The 19743-nt window shown below is 41.2% G+C and overlaps 1 protein-coding gene across 4 annotated transcripts in view; it reads right to left on the bottom strand.

The window, feature by feature from the left end:
- obscnb (obscurin, cytoskeletal calmodulin and titin-interacting RhoGEF b) overlaps positions 1–19743 on the bottom strand; it is a 799195-nt gene that overhangs the window by 192800 nt on the left and 586652 nt on the right. For all 4 annotated transcript variants that reach the window (XR_015757277.1, XM_087987576.1, XM_087987577.1 and 1 more), the window contains 5 exons: positions 19379–19579; positions 15502–15581; positions 15011–15184; positions 5331–5490; positions 350–466 (listed from right to left, as the gene is read on the bottom strand). Coding sequence is in view for 3 of the 4 variants with exons in the window: in XM_087987576.1 (XP_087843702.1) it covers positions 350–466; positions 5331–5490; positions 15011–15184; positions 15502–15581; positions 19379–19579 (732 nt within the window). In the remaining variant the exon portion in view is untranslated. The remainder of the gene's footprint in view (positions 1–349; positions 467–5330; positions 5491–15010; positions 15185–15501; positions 15582–19378; positions 19580–19743) is intronic.

Raw genomic sequence — 19743 nt, 5'->3', positions numbered from 1 at the left:
TGTCTTCTGAGTACCAAGTCATATAATTTGAATCTTCATGATTTTAGTTTTAGCTTTGAGCCAAATCTATCCTCAAAGTCAAAATAATATCACTATGATCATGGCTAATTCCTATAAAGTTCAGAATCCAAACTAACTAAATTTACTAAGGTACAAGTATTTATATGTTTTTATATTCATACTCTCAGTTATGCTGTGTTCCAACGACCAAATACAAACTCTCTGATTTTGAAACTTAATTAAAAGTTCAACTACGTTTATTACATTTTCACTGGGATTACTGGCAAAGATGTGTAGAAAGATCATTGATAATTTTCAATATTACAATCCCAGACAATCTATGACTTACCTTGAGAAAATTTTGATATTTCAAGAGTCTATTGGGAGGCTTCTCTAAGAAATTATGAATAGGTGGCACTGGGGATTCCGATGGGTCCTGTGCTGATGATATTTCATCTGTGTATTTCTGGGACAACAACATTAGTCACTATTAAGAAACCAGATTCATCATTGTGCAGTGCAATAAATGACAGTACATCCATCTTTCTTTCACTAGTAATGACCAGAAGATTAAAGAGCACAAAATTGACCATTTCATACCGAAGTAGGCAATCCGACCATAAAACTGTTTTCTAATAAAATCAGAGTGCTGATCAGTTCAGGACTTTAACATAGCACTTTTCTTATCAATGATCATAGCATACTTGCAGAACAGCATTTTCTTTTATCCATTTGTGGGGCTGGGGCATCACTGGCTGGCCAGCATTGATAGTGGTGCTGGAAGAGCACAGCAGGTTAGGCAGCATCCGAGGAGCAGGAGAATTGATGTTTCGGGCAAAAACCCTTCATCAGGAATGAGGCCTGTTACTCAGATGCTGCCTGACCTGCTGTGCTTTTCCAGCACCACTGTAACCTTGACTCTAATCTCCAGCATCTGCAGTACCCACTTCTACATGGCCAGCATTGACAGCCCATCCTTATTTGCCCTTGAGAAGATGGAGGTGAGCTGCCTTCTTGAACAGGTGCAATCCACTTGCTGTGGGTTGACCCACATTGCCAGTAGGGAGGGAATTCCAGGATTTTGACCCAATGACTATGAAGGAACGGTAGTATATTTCCAAGTCAGAGTGGTGAGTGGCTTGGAGGGGAACTCCCAAGTACTTGCTGCCCTTGTCCTTCTCGATGGAAGTGGTTGTGGGTTTGAAAGGTGCTGCCTAAGGAACTTTGGTGAATTTCTGCAGTGCATCTTGTAGATAGTAGCAATAATGTGTACTGAGTGCCGGTGGTGGAGGGATTGAATATTTGTAGATGTGTTGCCAATCAAGTGGGTTACTTTGTCCTGGATGGTGTCAAGCTCCTTGAGTGTTGTTGGAGCTGCACCCATCCAGGCAAGTGGGGAGCATTTCTTTACATTCCTGACTTGTGCCTTGTAGATGGTGAATAGACTTTGGGGTGTCAGGAAGTGAGTTCCTTGCTGCAGTATCCCTAGTCTCTGACCTGCTCTTGTAGCGACTGTGTTTATGTGGTGAGTCCAGTTGTGTTTCTAGTCAATGGTAACCCCAAGGATGTTGACAGTGGGGGATCCAGTGATGGTAATACCGTTGAATGGCAAGGGGTGGTGGTGAGACTGTCTCTTATTGGTGATGGTCATTGTCTGGCATTTGTATGGCTTGAATGTTACTTGCCACTTATTGGCCTAAGCCTGGATATTGTCCAGATCTTGTTGCATTTGAGCACGGACTGCTTCAGTATCTGAAGAGTCACAAATGGTGCCGAACACTGTGCAATCATCGGCCAATATCCCCACTTCTGAGCTTGTAACAGAGGGAACGTCATTGATGAAGCAGCTGAAGATTGTTGGGCCTAGAACACAACCCTGAGGGAGTCCTGAAGAAATGCCCTGGAGCTGAGATGATTGACCCTCCACAATCATCTTCCGCTGTGCCAAGTATGACTCACACCAGCAGAGTGTTTGCCCCTGATAACCACTGATTCCAGTTTTGCCAGGGCTCCTTGATGCCATACTCAGTGAAATGCGGTCTTGATGTCAAGGGCTGTCACTCTCACCTCTGGAATTCAAATCTTTTGTCCATGTTTGAGTACATTAAATTATTTAAGGATATAACAACATAGTGAACCTAAATTGTATCCATTTCAGAATTTGGCTTGGAGCTAATTGAAAATCCATTCCTAAAATGTCTTTAACAGGAATTCTTGCGTTACAATGCATATAGAGTCATAGAGTCAGAGAGATGTACAGACCCTTTCGTCCAAACCGTCCATGCCAACCAGATATCCCAACCCAATCTAGTCCCATCTTCCAGCACCCGGCCCATATCCCTCCAAACCCTTCCTATTCATATATTCATCCAAACGCCTCTTAAATGTTGCAGTTGTACCAGCCTCCACCACTTCCTCTGGCAGCTCATTCCATACACGTACCACCCTCTGCGTGAAAATGTTGCCCCTTAGGTCTCTTTTATATCTTTCCCCTCTCACCCTAAACCTATGCCCTCTATTCTGGACTCCCCGACCCCAGGGAAAAGACTTTGCCTATTTACCCGACCCATGCCCCTTAAGGCCAGCATATGTTGCTCATCTATAATTTCCTATGACAAACTATAGTAAGCCTTTTGAACTACTGCATCCTACCTAGTGTAGGTGCCCCTGCAGTGCTATTCATAAGGGAGAGTATGAAGAGTTTTAAAAGAGTAGGTTCCATTCAAAAGAAATACCATTGTTCCATATATAACCCTCAAAATACAAACTATTTACTTCCTGCTTGTTTTACATATGGTATTGTTTTTACTGGATCGGGATGGTGCACTGCAGTGTCAAAGTGGAAATGTGCTCCAACTTTCTAGTTTGTTACAAACATAGAGAATGCTGGAGAAAATTAACATGTCTAGCAGCATCCAACGAGAGAAACAGAGTTATCGTTTTGAATTTGGTATGCCTCTTCTTTAGAATTCTTACTTGTTAACTAGTTTTACATGGACTTTAAGGAAGTGTGTATCAACTGAAATTTTGTAACAAAACTATTTTATGAATAAATCTGTTTAATCATTATTTTGTAATCAGATGGGTGGTGATGGCCTAACAGTATTATTGCTGGATTGTTAATCTAGCGACCCAGGGAATATGCTGGGGATCTGGGTTTGAATCCTGCCATGGCAAATGGTGAAATTTAAATTCAATAAAAATCTGGAATTAATAGTCTAATGATGACCATGAATCCACTGCCGATTGTCAGAAAAATCAATCTGGTTCACTAATGTCCTGTCGGGAAGGAATCCGCCATCCTTACCTGGTCTGGCCTCCATGTGACTCCTGACCCACAGCAATGTGGTTATCTCTTAATTGCCCTCTGGGCAATTCGAGATGGACAATAAATGCTGGCCCAGCAATGCCCTCATCCCATGAATGAATAAATGTAAAATGTCTAAATGCAATACACTATTGGATCACTGAAGGACTGTTGTGTTCATTTGCCTTTTGAACGTGCAATAAAGAACGATGGGTGGAATTTTATATGGGTCTGAGTGATGTGGCTATGCCAAAATTTGTGGCAGCATTGGAGACATCTTATTTGATGTCAGGAGTATCCTGCTGCATCCTTTATGTTCTTGCTGAGCAGCTTGGCAAGTTTCCTGCTGAATAGTGGTGAGTTGCCAATTAACAGAATTATAGTTTGTGAAATTTCTAACCTTTAACAGTGCAAGACTTCATCAATTCTTGACATGGAGATCAGAGCCTGAACCTGGCGACTTCAGCTAACTGTTGGCTGTGGATGACAACCATATGGGACACCAGCCACCAAAATCTCAGAACACGTTCTATGGATGCCAGCCTCATGCAACCCACATCCATGGACATTGGCATCTGACATGTGCCAGCCTCTAAGAACCCTCGTGGCACATCTCCAATCTACTAACAGTACACTTCTGAACCTCGGACTGCACTGGCCAATATCATTCTAATGCTGTGGTAAGAATAATGTGCGCTTAGGAACATGCACCTACCTCATAGACTGAACCTGGCTAAATCTCTGGTTACTTCACTTCTGACGCAGTGCTTATTCACTCTGAGCCTACCTGGATGCACACAGCATTCTTGCCTTGCCATTTACAGACATAAAGCTAATAAATTTGTCATGATTGTCTCAATCTCCAGTCAAAGGAAATAGTCTGCGCTTAGGAGGACATGGCACAGTAATCAAAGGGAGACTCTGCTACCAGTCCAGGGCCTTGGATGTATTTAGTCAGTCACTCAGGAAGTGGGGAACATAGTTCTTCCTTTTGATGCTGATCCAGAAGTGAGTGAGTAGACAATGTACAGGGCATGCAAGATTAATGGTGTTGGGAGCTAGAGTGGGAGACAGCAAGTGAGGGAAGATGTTGCAAGCTATGTGAGAGAGTGGAAATGCATGTGTTTTGTTTGGAGATAGGCACAGAGTAGAAAAACAGAATGTGAGGTATTGGAGAGAAGGTGTGGACATTTATGCTTGTGAAATGGACAGGCCATTGACATTCTTCGTGCACTGCTGGTCAAGCTTCCGGATAGCTGAGACTGCCTAACCCAGTTAGCAACTAGGACCAAGTTTGGCATTGTGGCCTACATAGATGGTCATGAGGGAAGAGGATGTCCCTTGTTTGCACCACTCCATCCAGCAGGACCTCCAGGTCCCTACCTGCAAATTGGACATCCATTTCCCCAACTGCCATGTCTGAGGTAAATGCCAGGAACATGCAGGGCAATTCTGGATTGTCAATTCTGGATGTGTCTGGGAGCGCATTTGGCTTTTATAGGTGGCATGGGCAGAAGGGATGCTGGTCTTTCAGCATACATCTGGTGAGTGGCAAATTGTTCTGGAAATAATATGTGGTGAGTTGGGGATTGAATTGGATAGGGAAATGCTATAGGAGTGAGGTATGTAGACAATAAAGTGCATTTGGTAAGATATTGTGAGAAATATTGTTGGGCAACTTGCACTTAGCCAAAAATAACAAACGATTCAACTTCAGTTCTAATTTAAAAAATGACAGACTTAAATAAAACAGCAAACTGTTCTGAAAGAAAGAATATCCTTAGAGTCTTACTGTTACAAATTTTATCTATTAAACAGAAACAATACCATTGTTCAATTGCGTGCACTTTTTGGTTTTAAGCATATGGATCTGAATCTATATTTATTCTTAAATTTATAAATACCTTTGCCGTTATCTCGCTACGGTTTCATGAAATAAGTAGTTTGACACCACTCTAAATACTTCGGCAGCATGAAGTATTAATGGACAGCTTTACTTACATTTTCTTAAAATAACACTTACATTATAAAAGTCTTGGACAGCTGGATTAGTGATATGAGATTCAGCCTGTACTTGTCCAACTAAGTAATGCATGTATTTATCAAATCCATCACTGTTCTTGATGAAGCACAAAGCAATATCATCATCCGTCTGACATTTCAAAAGGTCATTCAGGAATGTGCTGAAACAAAGTGAAACAGGAATTTCTTATGCAACATTTGATTTAGTATATAAGCCTTCCCTCACATCTCCAGGGTTACTCTCATGTGACTGGTCTGTACACACCTACGGCTGGATTTACAAAACTCACCACCCCTTCTGATACATTGATGACCCAGTTTATTATATTTGAATTTGTAGCTGCATCCAAGAATTTCCTGAAGCTGCTTAACAGACTCTGAAGTCAGATTCATCTCTGGAGTAATCAAATCAGCTCCTTTTCCTTGACATGCTAGTTGTTTTCGATGACCTATGCAAGCCGACATTCACTGATCTTTGTGTGTTTTGGAATTCCTACAATTCCATTTGCTGCAAGATTAGCCTTATTGGCAACATTGTGCAAAGGGTCCCAGCTATCTGCATTGTGTAAACTTGGTGCTGAGATAGAGCATATCAAGACTATTATGCTTGGTAATGACTATCCTGATAAAATCTTTGCTGACTGTATATAGAACATAGAACATTACAGCGCAGTAAAGGCCCTTCGGCCCTCGATGTAGCGCCGACCTATCATACCAATCTCAAGCCCATCTACACAGAACATAGAACATTACAGCGCAGTACAGGCCCTTCGGCCCTTGATGTTGCGCGGCCCAGTCATAAGAATCTGAAGCCCATCCCACCTACACCATTCCATGTATGTCCACATGCCTGTCCAATGACAACTTAAATGAACTTAAACTTGCCGAATCTACTACCGTTGCATTCCATACCCTTTGACATCTGTCTTATACCTATCTCCCCTCACTTTAAAGTTGTGTCCCCTTGTGTTTGCTGTCCCCATACTTGGAAAAAGGCTCTCCCTGTCCACCCTATCTAACCCTCTGATTATCTTGTATGTCTCCATTAAGTCACCTCTCAACCTTCTTCTCTCTAACAAGAACAGCCTCAAGGCCCTCAGCCTTTCCTCGTAAGACATTCCTTCCATACCAGGCAACATCCTAGTAAATCTCCTCTGCACCCTTTCCAAAGCTTCCACATCCTTCTGATAATGTGGTGACCATAACTGTACACAATACTCCAAGTGTGGCCATACCAGAGCTTTGTACAGCTGCAGCATAACCTCCTGGTTCCGGAACTCAATCCCTCTATTAATAAAGGCCAAAACACTGTATGCTTTCTTAACAACTCTGTCAATCTGGTGGCAACTTTCTGGGATCTGTGTACATGGACAACGAGATCTCTCTGCTCATCTGCACTCCCAAGAATCTTATCATTAGCCCAGTACTTTGCATTCTGATTACTCCGTCCAAAGTGTATCACCTCACACTTGTCCACATTAAACTCCATTTGCCACCTCTCGGCCCAGCTCTGCATCCTATCTATGTCTCTCTGCAACCTACTACATCCTTCGTCACTATCCACAACTCCACCGACCTTAGTGTCGTCCGCAAATTTACTAACCCACCCTTCTAAGCCCTCATCCAGGTCATTTATAAAAATGACGAACAGCAGTGGACCCAACACCGACCCTTGCGGTATGCCGCTAGTAAGTGGATACCAAGATGAATATGTTCCATCAACTACAACCCTCTGTTTTCTTTCAGCAAGCCAATTACTGAACCAAACTGCTATGTCTCCCACAATCCCATTCCTCGGCATTTTGTATAATAGCCTACTGTGGGGAACCTTTTCGAACGCCTTGCTGAAACCCATATACGCCACATCAACCGGTTTACTCTCATCTATCTGTTTGGTCACTTTGTCAAAATACTCAATAAGATTCGTTAGGCATGACCTACCCTTCACAAAGCTGTGCTGACTGTCCCTGATCAGATTATTCTTTTCTAGATGGTTATAAATCCTATCTCTTATAACCTTTTCCAACACTTTACCAACAACTGAAGTGAGTCTCACTGGTCTGTAATTACCAGGGGTGTCTTTACGACCCTTTTTGAACAAGGGAACCACATTTGCTATCCTCCAGTCCTCAGGCACTATTCCTGTAGACAATGATGATTTGAAGATTAATGTCAAAGGCTCGGCTATCTCTTCCCTTGCTTCCCAGAGGATCCTAGGATAGATCCCATCCGGCCCAGGGGACTTGTCTATTTTCACACTCTGCAGTATTTCTAATACCTCTTCCTTGTGAACCTCGATCTCTTCTATTCTAGATGCAAGTATCTCTGTATCTTTCTTGCCAACATTTTCATTTTCTATAGTGAACACTGTCAAAAAATATTTATTTAGTGCTTCCCCTATCTCCTCTGATTCCACACACAATTTCCCACTATTATCCGTTATTGGCCCTAATTTAACTCTTTTATTCCTGACATACCTATGGAAAGCCTTAGGGTTAACCCTGATCCTATCCGCCAATAACTTCTCATGTCTCCTCCTGGCTCTTCTGAGCTCTCTTTTTAGGTCTTTCCTGACTTCCTTGTAACCCTCAAGCGCCCTGAGTTTTTACATTTTGTCCTAACATAAGCTTTTTTCTTCTTCTTGACCAGGGATTCCACTTCCTTAGTAAACCACGGCTCATGCGTTCTATATCTTTCCTCCCGGCCTGACAGGTACATACTTATCTAGGACACACAGGAACTTTTCCTTGAATAAGCTCCACTTTTTAATGTGCTCATCCCCTGCAGTTTCCTTCCCCATTCTACGCTTCCTAAATCTTTCCTAATTGCATCGTAATTTCCCTTCCCCCAGCTGTAACTCTTGCTCGGTGGAGTACACCTATCCCTTTCCATCACTAAAGTAAACCTGACAGAATTGTGATCGCTGACTCCAAAGTGCTCACCTACTTCCAAATCTAACACCTGGCGAGGCTCGTTACCCAGTACTAAATCTAAAATGGCTTCGCCCCTTGTTGGCCTGTCTACATACTGTGTCAGGAAGCCCTCCTGCACACACTGGACAAAAACTAACCCATCTATAGTACTCGTACTGTAATGATCCCAGTCAATATTTGGATAGTTGAAGTCTCCCATGACAACTACCCTGCCTCTCTCACTTCTATCGAGAATCATCTTTGCTATCCTTTCCTCTATATCTCTGGGACTATTCGGAGGCCTATAGAAAACCCCCAGCGTGGTGACTTCTCCTTTCCTATTTCTAATCTCAGCCCATACTACCTCAGTTAACGAGTCCCCAAACATCCTTTCTACAACTGTAATATTGTCCCAGATCAACAATGCCACACCTCCCCCTCTTTTACCATCTTCTCTGTTCTTACTGAAACATCTGAATCTCGGAACCTGCAATGCCATTCCTGTCCCTGCTCTATCCATGTCTTCGTAATGGCCACAACATCGAAGTCCCATGTACCAACCCACGCTGCCAGTTCACCCACTTTATTTCGGATGCTCCTCGCATTGAAGTACACACACTTCAATCCAGGTTCTCGCTTTCCAGTGTCAGATACTTGATTTTGGAACTGCCTACTCTCATCCTCTTCTGTACCTGTCGTACAATTTTGGTTCCCATCCCCCTGCTGTATTAGTTTAAATCCACCTTAATAGCTTTGGCGAATTTCCCACCCAGGATATTGGTACCCCTCTGGTTTAGATGAAGACCATCCTGGTTGTAGAGGTCCCACCTACCCCAGAAAGAGCTCCAATTATCCAAAAACCCGAAACCCTCCCTCCTGCACCATCCCTATAGCCACTTGTTCAACTCCTTTCTCTCCCTATTCTTCACCTCCCTAGCACGTGGCACGGGCAGCAAACCAGAGAAAATAACTCTGTTCGTCCGAGCTCTAAGCTTCCATCCTAGCTCCCTGAATTTCTGCCTCAAGTCCCCATCTCTCTTCCAACCTATGCCGTTGGTGCCAATGTGGCCACGACTTGGGGCTGCTCTCCCTCCCCCCGAAGGATCCCAAAAACATGATCAGAGACATCATGGACCCTGGCACCCGGGAGGCAACACACCAACCGTGAGTCTCTCTCGTCCCCACAGAACCTCCTATCTGTCCCCCTAACTATCGAGTCCCCAATGACTACTGCTCTGCTCCTCTTCCCCCTTCCCTTCTGAGCAGCAGGTGCCCCACTGCTTTCCCCTAGTAAGTTATCCCCCCCAACAGTATCCAAAAAGGTAAACTTATTGTTGAGGGGAATGGCCACAGTGGATCCCTCCACTGCCTGCCGGTTCCCTTTCTGTCCCCTAACTGTCACTCATCTGTCTTTTTCTTTTATCTGGGGAGTGACTACCTCTCTGTAAGTCCTGTCAATAACCCCCACTGCCTCCCGAATGATCCGAAGTTCATCCAACTGTATATTATGCAAACTCTTGGAAGTACCTAGGGATCCTACTTTGAGCACAAAATGGTGCCTTGTCTTTCTCCAATTGCTCTAGAAGGTGTCTGAAAAATCTGAACAATGGATTGAGTTGGAGGTTGGAAATAGCTATTGTGCAACAACACAGAAATGGTATTTTTCCACTAACAGGATGCTGCTGTCAAGCCTTAGGACAATCTACATAACTCACAATGTGATATATCAGTTTCAGTGCTTGTAATGATTTCAGGTATTTAGGCTGAATGTCCTCAAAAAAAAAGCAGTCTGTCAGAAACAGCACATTGCCTGGTGTGGGCAGTCAAGACAATGTTCTGAGTATGCTCAACCAGAGCATACCTGACAAACTCAGAGTGTGATGTCCAACATCAATAGATGCAATTGAGGGATTGAATTTCGGAGCCATGAGGTCATGCTGCAGCTGTACAAAACTCTGGTGCAGCCGCACTCGGAGTATAGTTTTGGTCACTGCATTATAGGAAGTTATGGAAGCTTTGGAAAGGGTTCAGAGGAGATTTACTAGGATGTTGCCTGATATGGAGGGAAAGTCTTATGAGGAAAAACTTGAGGCTGTTTTCGTTAGAGAGAAGATTGAAAGGTGACTTAATTGAGACATATAAGATAATCAGAGGGTTAGACAAGGTGGACGCCTCAGATGGTGATGGCTAGCACAAGGGGACATAGCTTTAAATTGAGGGATGATAGATATGGGACAGATGTCAGAGGTAGTTTCTTTACTCTTTAGAGTAGTAGGGACTTGTAACGCCCTGCCTGCAACAGTAGTAGGCCTGCCAATCTTAAGGGCATTTAAATGGTTACTGGATAAACAAATGGATGAAAATGAAATAGTGTAGATTAGATATGGGCTTCACACTGGTTCCACAGGTCAGCGCAACATTGAGGGCCAAAGGGCCTGTACTGCGCTGTAATGTTCTATGCAATTCTGATATTTGACAACAGTTACTAAATAATCCAGACCTTGCTTGGAATTAAACTGGAAATCAAACTAAACTTATAAGTCAGGCTTGCAGTGTAATTCACTTATGCATTCCAGAATACCACATTTATTCACACACACAGCCTCATTCTTTGCAAACAAAAGAAATATGTTCACACATTGCACATTTTATACTGAGAAATGGGAAACAGATAGCCAATCAATGCTGTATCCCCATGTTGATAATATGGGCAATCATAGCCAAATTTCCATTTGAATGATATCAGTTAACTAGGACAGTTAACAGGTCCTGTTGTATCTACATGCTAACTAAAATCTAATTGATCCTCTTCTCATGCTATGGAAATTGCTGTTCCCTTTCTAATGTTTGTTTTCTTGCATTTCAGTCATGATATATGTAAGATGAAAAGCTCCAGAGTGAGAGTGAGAATTGCAGAGGCATAAGCCATAACATTCTGCTTTTCCCTTGGCTTACAGTGGAGCCAGAGCATTGAAAAAATTCACTGCTACAATAATGTTTAAAAAAAGGATGATAAGTACACCCAGACTAGTCAATTGAACTTCAGTGGTAGAGACTCCTAGTGGTGCAGTAATTCAGGATAAAACTGTCACATGGGTAAATGTGGGTGAAATCCAGCATGGATTTATCAAGGGAACACAGTGTTGATCAGAGTAATGATGTTTAGGTGGTGTACATTGACTTCCTAGAGGCACTTGATAAAGTATCACACAACAGTAATGATATCAAAGGTAGAACTTATGGACGAAATGCAATAGATGCAATACGGTCATAAAATGGAGGAAGATTTATAGTGGAGTTCCCCAGAGATCGGTGTTAGGGGCTTGTAGTCTGCATGATATATTAAATGACCCAGATATTAGAGTAAAGGACACAATTTCAAGAATTGTGAATAATACATAACTTAGGGGACATGAGGTGGCTTTGGCAAATAGAATTAAGGAGAATCCAAAGGGCTTTTACAAATATATTAAGGACAAAAGGGTAACTAGGGAGAGAATAGGGCCCCTCAAAGATCAGCAAGGTGGCCTTTCTGTGGAGCTGCAGGAGATGGGAGAAATACTAAATGAGTATTCTGCATCAGAATTTACTGTGGACAAGACATGGAAGATATAGAATGTAGAGAAATAGATGGTGACATCTTGCAAAATGTCATGTTGCGGCTGTACATGACATTGGTTCGGCCACTATTGGAATATTATGTGCAATTCTGGTCTCCTTCCGATCGGAAAGATGTTGCGAAACCTGAAAGGGTTTAGAAAAGATTTACAAGGATGTTGCCAGGGATGGAGGATTTGAGCTATAGGGAGAGGGTGAATAGGCTGGGGCTGTTTTCCCTGGAGTGTCGGAGGCTGAGGGGTGACCTTATAAAGGTTTATAAAATCATGAGGGGTATGGATAGGATAAAAAAAAAAGTATTTTCTCTGGGGTGGGGGGAGTCCAGAACTAGAGGGCATAGGTTTAGTGTGAGAGGGGAAAGATATAAAAGAGACCTAAGGGGCAACATTGTCACGCAAGGAGTGGTACGTGTATGGAATGAGCTGCCAGAGGAAGTGGTGGAGGCTGGTACAATTGCAACATTTAAAAGGCATCTGGATGGGTATCCGAATAGGAAGGTTTCGGAGGGATATTGGCCAGGTGCTGACAGGTGGGACTAGATTGGGTTGGTATATCTGGTCGGCATGGACAAGTTGGACCGAAGGGTCTGTTCCCGTGCTGTATATCTCTATGTGGAGGATTGTGTAGAACTTCAAAAGGATATAGACAGTTCGGGTGGAATAGATGGACAAATGGTGGTTGAAATTTATTGCACAGAAGTGTGAACTGAAAGACATGGAGAGACAATATAAAGTAAATGGTACAATTCTAAGGATGGTACAGGAGTAGAGGAGCCTGGGTGTGTAAGTACATAAATCACTGAAGGTGGCATATCAGGTTGAGAGTGCAATTAATAAAACATATGGCATTCTGGGTTTTATCAACAGAGGCACAGAGTATAAAAGCAAGGAAGTTACATCAAACCAGTGTAAAATATAGGTTCAGACTTAAATGGATTCCACTTCAGAGCACCAAACTGTAGTGAAGGCATAGAGGTTGTTGAAAAGATCCAGGGAGATGTTTTTAGAGACGAGAAATATCAGTTAGATGGAAAGATTGTAGAATTTGGGAATGTTCTTCTTGAGGAAGAAAAGGTTGAGAGGAGATTTGATGGAAAGAGTCAAAATCATGAAAGGTGGAGACAAAGTAGACAGGGAAAAACTTCTAATAGGTGGATTTTGGATGTAGGGTTGCTCGTTGAGCTGAAAGGTTCATTTTCAGATGTTTCGTTACCTTACTAGGTAACATCTTCAGTGGACTTTAGGCGAAGCAATGCTGAAAAATTCCTGCTTTTATTTATATGTTTGGGTTTCTTTGGGGTCGTGATATTATTTCCTGCGGTGAAATCGCTTCCTGTTCCTTTTCCCAGAGGGTGGTAGATGGAGTCTAACTCGATGTGTTTGTTAATAGAGTTCCAGTTGGAATACCTTGCTTCTAGGAATTCTCGTGCGTGTCTTTGTTTGGCTTGTCCTAGGATGGGTGTATTGTCCCAGTTGAAGTGGTGTCCTTCTTCATCCGTATGTGAGGATTCTAGTGAGAGAGGGTCATGTCTTTGTGGCTAGTTGGTCGTTCATGCCGACCAGATATACCAACCCAACTCTATCAACAAACACATCGAGTTAGATTCCATCTACCACCCTCTGAGAAAAGGAACAGGAAGTGACTTCACCACAGGAAATAACATCACCAACCCAAAGAAACCCAAACACATAAATAGAAAGCAGGAATGTTCAGCATTGCTTTGCATGAGGTCCACTGAAGATGTTACCTAGTAAGGTTACAAAACGTCTGAAAATGAACCTTTCAGCTCAGCGAGCAAACCGACATCCAAAACCTCAACCTGAGCTACAAATCTTCCCCCAAAATTTGCTAATAGGTTGATGGTTTAAAACCAGCAGGAACAAATTAATTAGAAAAGAAATAATGGCAATACAAAGAAAAAATGTTTTCATGTAGTGAGTGGTTAGGATCTAAAATGTACTGCATGAGACTGGGAAGGTAGGGTCAATTAAGACTTTCAAAAGGGAATTTCATTATCTGAAAAGGAAAGATTTGCGATTCTATGGGGAGAGGCAATGGAGTGACACCACGTCAGGAGCTCTTTCAGCAAGCCAGCACAGATACGGTGGGCAAAATGGCCTCCTGCTGTCTTTTTATTGTTGTATAATTCTAAACCTGAGGCTTGGTGAGTGAATAATGGTCCACCTGTTTCACTGAGAAATAGTACTCTATAGACCTTAAAGTTTGAAAATCCAGAACTATCTGGTGATTTAAACAATGCCAAAAGCAGACTAGAAGTTGAAGATTTTCATCATTCATCAGAACTAAGACACAAATAAAGACTTGGAGGAAGAGATATGACTTTGTTTGGAATAAAGTGAGGGTGCTGTTTGATTGGGTCATATGGAAATGCAACAAGAAATGTCAACAGTTAACTGTCAATCAAAATCTTAGAACAGGCAGGTTAATTCTCATTGGTTAGGGCATTACAAAGGTGATGCAGCAGTGTTGGCTGTCTCCACAAGTCTGTCAGTTTGAAAAATGCTCAATGTGTGTACAACTTCCTCTTACCTAAATAAACCTGGATCTTGAGTGTATGCAGCTAATAGCATGTAAAAATGCATCATGCTGCAGGTCTGGCGATTGGTCACAAATGAAAAACAGAATGCTAAAGGAACATCACACCTGCATAGAGACTGTAATGTCAGGTTTAGGAAGTATGGCAACTGACCACTGTGACTTTGCATTCAGGATCTGACAATTGCCATTAGGTCAGCCAGACATTTCAGTGGACAGCAGCTCTAGGTTCTGTCGCAATGATGATGATTAGACCCGTGAGAAGCTACTGCTTCACAGGACAGCAGTATAAGTGAGGCATTTAGCTTCTTTCCCCCAGAGACCATCATACTAATGACATGTAGGAGGTGCTAAATGGCTCTACTTTGCCTTCTCAACTGACGTGGGCATTGGATATATCTCTTTTATTACATCTGAAATTAACCCCAGAGAATGACAGCATAGTTTATAAATTTTCAAGCCTTAATACAGTTGTCTTTGTTAAACATTTTGATATTAGCTTTTTGTAGAGTCTGTTATTTTCAAAATAATTTCATGAGTTAAGTTTATAAGGATAGCATTCAGTTATCTACTTGCAAACTTCAGTGTTACAAACCTGATGTGAAAATCGGCAATCTCATTAATATTTCGGAAAATCGTTTCTTTGCTATTTGCTAGGGACGGTGGTACGTGGGCACTTGTTTCGGTGTGTTTGACATAATGGTCGACAAAGAATTGTAAATTTTTCGTAAACTCTTTTTCAGTTGCAATAAGATCCTGCACAAGGAGGCTGTAATCACATAAATCATAATATACTTTTAGATAAAAACTTCTGACGTGAATAATACATTGTAATTATAAGGAAATATTGATACTATAACGTTTTGCCTGTTTAAATACATTTTCCAGTTAAATAATATGTAAATAAGAGAAAACAGTTCTATGCCAATCATATGTCACTAAACAAATAATTAACTTGAAAATCATTTTTAAAGAGAAATCTGTGTATTGAGAATCAGAGATTTTTATTCTTAGAAAGAACAAGTTAGCTAATCAAATAATTTTAATAGAATACTTTAGAGTAAAAATGGAACTCTGTTCACTCACTATAACTTTCTCCTGTATTCCTCTTCTGATTCAATCTCACCAGGGATTTCAGGGCTTTCCAATGCAACTTCAGCTGAGAACTATAAGACATGAAAAATAAATTTACTTACGAGTAAAGATGTGTATAATTGACCAGTTTTTAATTTCTACTTTTAAAAATATGCAAAGCCAGCATTTATTGTCTCTCCCCAGAAGTCTTGAAAAGGCACTGGTGACCTTCCTTCTTGAACTACTGTTGACTGAACTAAGTATACCTACAATGCATCCGTCTAGACAAGTGATGAGTATTCTAGCACATTCCTGACTTATAAGTGTTGGACATGCTTTGGGGAATTGGTGGGGACACACAGTAATTAACTCACTACAGAACTCCTAGCCTTTGACCTTGTACAGTTTTTGGTCACTGGTAACCCCTGGAATATTGACAGTAGGGGATTTATGGATTGTAATATTGAATGTCATGGGGCAACAGATTATCTCTTGCTGAGAGAGAGTCATTACCTCGTAGAACATTACAGCGCAGTACAGGCCCTTCACCCCTCGATGTTGTGTGGCACATTATTTCCAACTTATCAGTCCAAACCTGGAAGGTGTTCAAGTCTTCCTGTATATGGATATGGATTCTTGATCGGTATGGGAACCAAGGATTACAGGGAAAATGCAGGAAGGTGGATATAAGGAATGTCGGATGAGCCATGATCCTACTGAATGGTGGAACAGGCTTGAGAGGTTGAATGACCTACTTCTATTTCTTACAGCCTTATGTACTGCTTCTGTGTCCTACAAGTCACACATTGTGCTGACCATTGAGCAATCATCGGCAAATATACCCATATCAGACCTTATGGGGAAATGTCATTGATGAAGCAGATGAAGGTAGTTGTGCCGAGGACACCTCCTTGAGGAACTTATGTAGTGATGTTCTGAGATGACTGGCCTCCAACAACTACAACAATCTTCCTTTGTGCTAGGTATAACTCTAAATAGTAGAGAGTTTCCCCTAATCCCATTGACTTCAGTTTACTGAGGGCTTTCTGTGTTGCCCATTTGCAGTCAAATTTCAATTTGATGTGAAGGACATTCACTCTCACCTCATCCCTGGAGTTTAATTCTTTTGTTATGTTACGAGGTCAGGATCTGTGTTGTCCTAGTGGAACCCAAACTATCTATCAGTTATTTCTAAGCAATTGCCACTTCATAAGACTGTTGGTGACTGCTTCCAACACTATCAGGATAATCAAAGAGTATGATGGGGTGGTAATTAGCCAGACTAGGATTGTCCTTCTTTTTGTGGACAATTCATTCCTGGAAAATCTTCCAGATTCCTGGGTAGATGCCAGTTTTGCAGCTTGCAGGAACAGCTTGGTGTGCCTAATTCTTTCATACAATTGCCAGAACGTTGTTTGGGCCTATAAGTTTTGTAGTAACCAGCAGCTTCAGCTTTTTCTTGATGTCATGCAGAATAAATCAAATTTGCTAAAGATTGGTGTCTGTGATCTGGGGAATCTCAGGAGGAGGATGATATTGGTTATGATGCACAATTAGAGTTTCAATCAGATTTGTTGGCCGTGGGTTTGCTTTACCCCACTTGTTCCATGCTGCTTCTGCTGTTTGGCATGAAAGCTGTCCTGTGGTGCAGTTAACACACGATTCTTAGGTGTGTTTGGTTTGCTTTTCTGCAGCCTTCAATAATGCCTTGTGCAAATAGCTTGTCCATGCTGTATAACTCCATAACTCCAGTATCCGCAGAACTTTGCTTTTAGTTGGACAGGGGAGAGATATTGAAAATTTGGCTGAAGTCATTTGGCTGGACAAAGAGTAAATTAATACCAACTGAATATTCAACTGAAGTTATCTGGTTCAAATTGTTTATCTCTCATTTATGAAAATTTAAATATGAATTGCTAATTCTATAATTCTCTTTCCTTTTATTGGATAATATTTCCTCATTTTAACTTGGGTGAAAGTGCTAAATTGGGGGAGGTGAATTGTAACAGCAAGAAAAAAAGCTATTGACGGATCTTTTTTGATAGAGGTCAGTGACCAGTGGAATTCCATAAGCATCAGTGCTGGGACCTTTGTTGTTTGTACTGTATGTAATTTATTTGGCTGATTGTGTGGTCTGATGAGTAAATTCGCAGATGACACAAAAATTGGTGAAGTCATGGATAGCGAAGAAGGTTGTGAAAGGATACACCAGGATATAAATCATTTGGAAAGTTGTGTGGAGAAATGGCAGCTTAATCTGGACAAGTATGAATCAATGCATTTTGAGAGGGTAGTATACAGTAAATGGCAAGGTCCTTAGCACTAATATAGAGAGTGATCTTGGATGCAAGTCCATAGCTCGCTGAAAGTGGCAAAGCAAGTGTATAAGGTGGTAAAGAAGGCATCGTCAATCAGAGCACTGAGTATAAAAGTTACCAAGTCAAGTTTGCAGCTGTATAAAATTTTAGTATTTGGAATATTTTGAATATTGTTTGCTGCTCTGGTCACCACACTGTTGGAAAAATGCGGAGGCTTTGGAGAGGGTACAAAGACGTTTACCAGGGTATTGCTGGATTGTATTGTATTAGTTGTAATGAGAGGATGGACAAACTTGGATTGTTTTCAGTAGCATCGGAGGTAGAGGAGCATCTTGATAGAAGTATATAAAATTATGAGAGGCATGAATAGGCTGGATTGTCATGGTCTTTTTCACAGGTGGAAATATCAAATATTAGCGGGCATATGTTTAAGGTGGGGGGGGGGGGAACGTTTAAAAGAGATACACGAGGCAAGTTATTTTACACAGTGGGCGCTAAATACCTGGAATGCACTGCCAGAGGAGGTAGTTGGAGCAAATATGAAAGCAATGGCATTTAGACAGACACATAAACTGGCAGAGTTTAGAGGGATATGGACCATTTGTAGGCAGGTAAAATTAGTTCAGAATGACATCATGGTCAGTGCATCATGGTGGGCTGAAGGCTGTGTTTCTGTGCTATGCTGTTTTATGTTGTTCATTGCAATTGTATCTTTAAGTTCTTAAGGTCTATTTCTGTGCGATACTGTTTTATGTTATTCTATGCAATTGTATCTTTAAGCTCTTCAAAGTAATATGTACAACATTATTGTCATAATTACAAAGCAGCTAATAGCTTATTCAATTAAAATGTGAAATGATTCTATGGTAACAATACAAAGATTCAAGTTGCATTGTAAACTGCAAGATTAAGAAAATGGCTTATAATTGTTATCTAAATGCAGCACTGGATTATAAATTTTCGCTTAAATTACTTTTTCAATATCTGTTGTTAATATGTTAATTTCATGTTGATTGTTATCTAACATTTTATTATTACATTTTTATTTACCACACAAGGTTTCACACTACTGAACATTTGTGAGCTAATAAGATTTGACTATCCAACAAGTTTGGCCCGAGAGGCAAGTTGCCAATCCTTGTCAACTCATACCACTTACTTAAAATGCATGCTTGGTCTGGATCTACATACTTAATAAGTAGGATTAAACACCTCCTTCCTGCTGCTGTCCTGTTCAATGGTTTACAGGGCATTTAAGAATAGTAAATGGCAGCAAAGCAAGTATCAAGTGACCAAACTGTTGTCTGTTTTCTGCCAAGAAGGATTAGTTAAAATCAAGGCCTTCCCATTAACAGTCAAAGTAAAAGTTTTAATTAGAATAGTTTTACCAGAGTTAGGAAACAGATGATAAGCAAATGACATATCATATTCCTGTTATTGCAGGGCCACTTTTTTTTATCATTTATTGGCAACTGTAAATAGTTTTTTTAGTACAAGAGAAATTTACTGCTTAATGTTTTCGTGTCTGTTCTTGTGGTTGACTGATACTTGACTGGGGTTTTGTCATTTACCTTTAGTCTCTTGTCCAGATAGGCAGGTGATACCCAACCTTGTCGGGCAGGTGTTGATTTGGTAGGCTTGGTCCTAACCAGCCATTTCAGTGGATGTGCAGAGTCAAGAACCTCCACATATTGCCGCTCTTTAAGATGAATGGACTCTTTCTCAGATGGTGGTGGGTTGTAGTCTGCTGTAGCCACGTAAATGTCAAAAACCTGCCATTAGAAAAAGAGGGAATTGATTTTTTTTAAACTGTTATTCAATCTGCCTACTGTCCTCAGGATTTCTTTCTTTCTTCACAAAATTTAAATAAAATAATACAATCTTCAGTCCAACAGCAAGCCAGATCAGCACTGCAGGTGGGCAGAAACATCAGTAA

Source organism: Chiloscyllium plagiosum, unplaced genomic scaffold, assembly GCF_037043375.1.
Source record: "Chiloscyllium plagiosum isolate Xiang-an unplaced genomic scaffold, Cpla_swu_hap1 HiC_scaffold_5, whole genome shotgun sequence".
Lineage (NCBI taxonomy): Eukaryota > Metazoa > Chordata > Chondrichthyes > Orectolobiformes > Hemiscylliidae > Chiloscyllium > Chiloscyllium plagiosum.
This window is presented reverse-complemented; position numbering and strand designations above follow the sequence as displayed.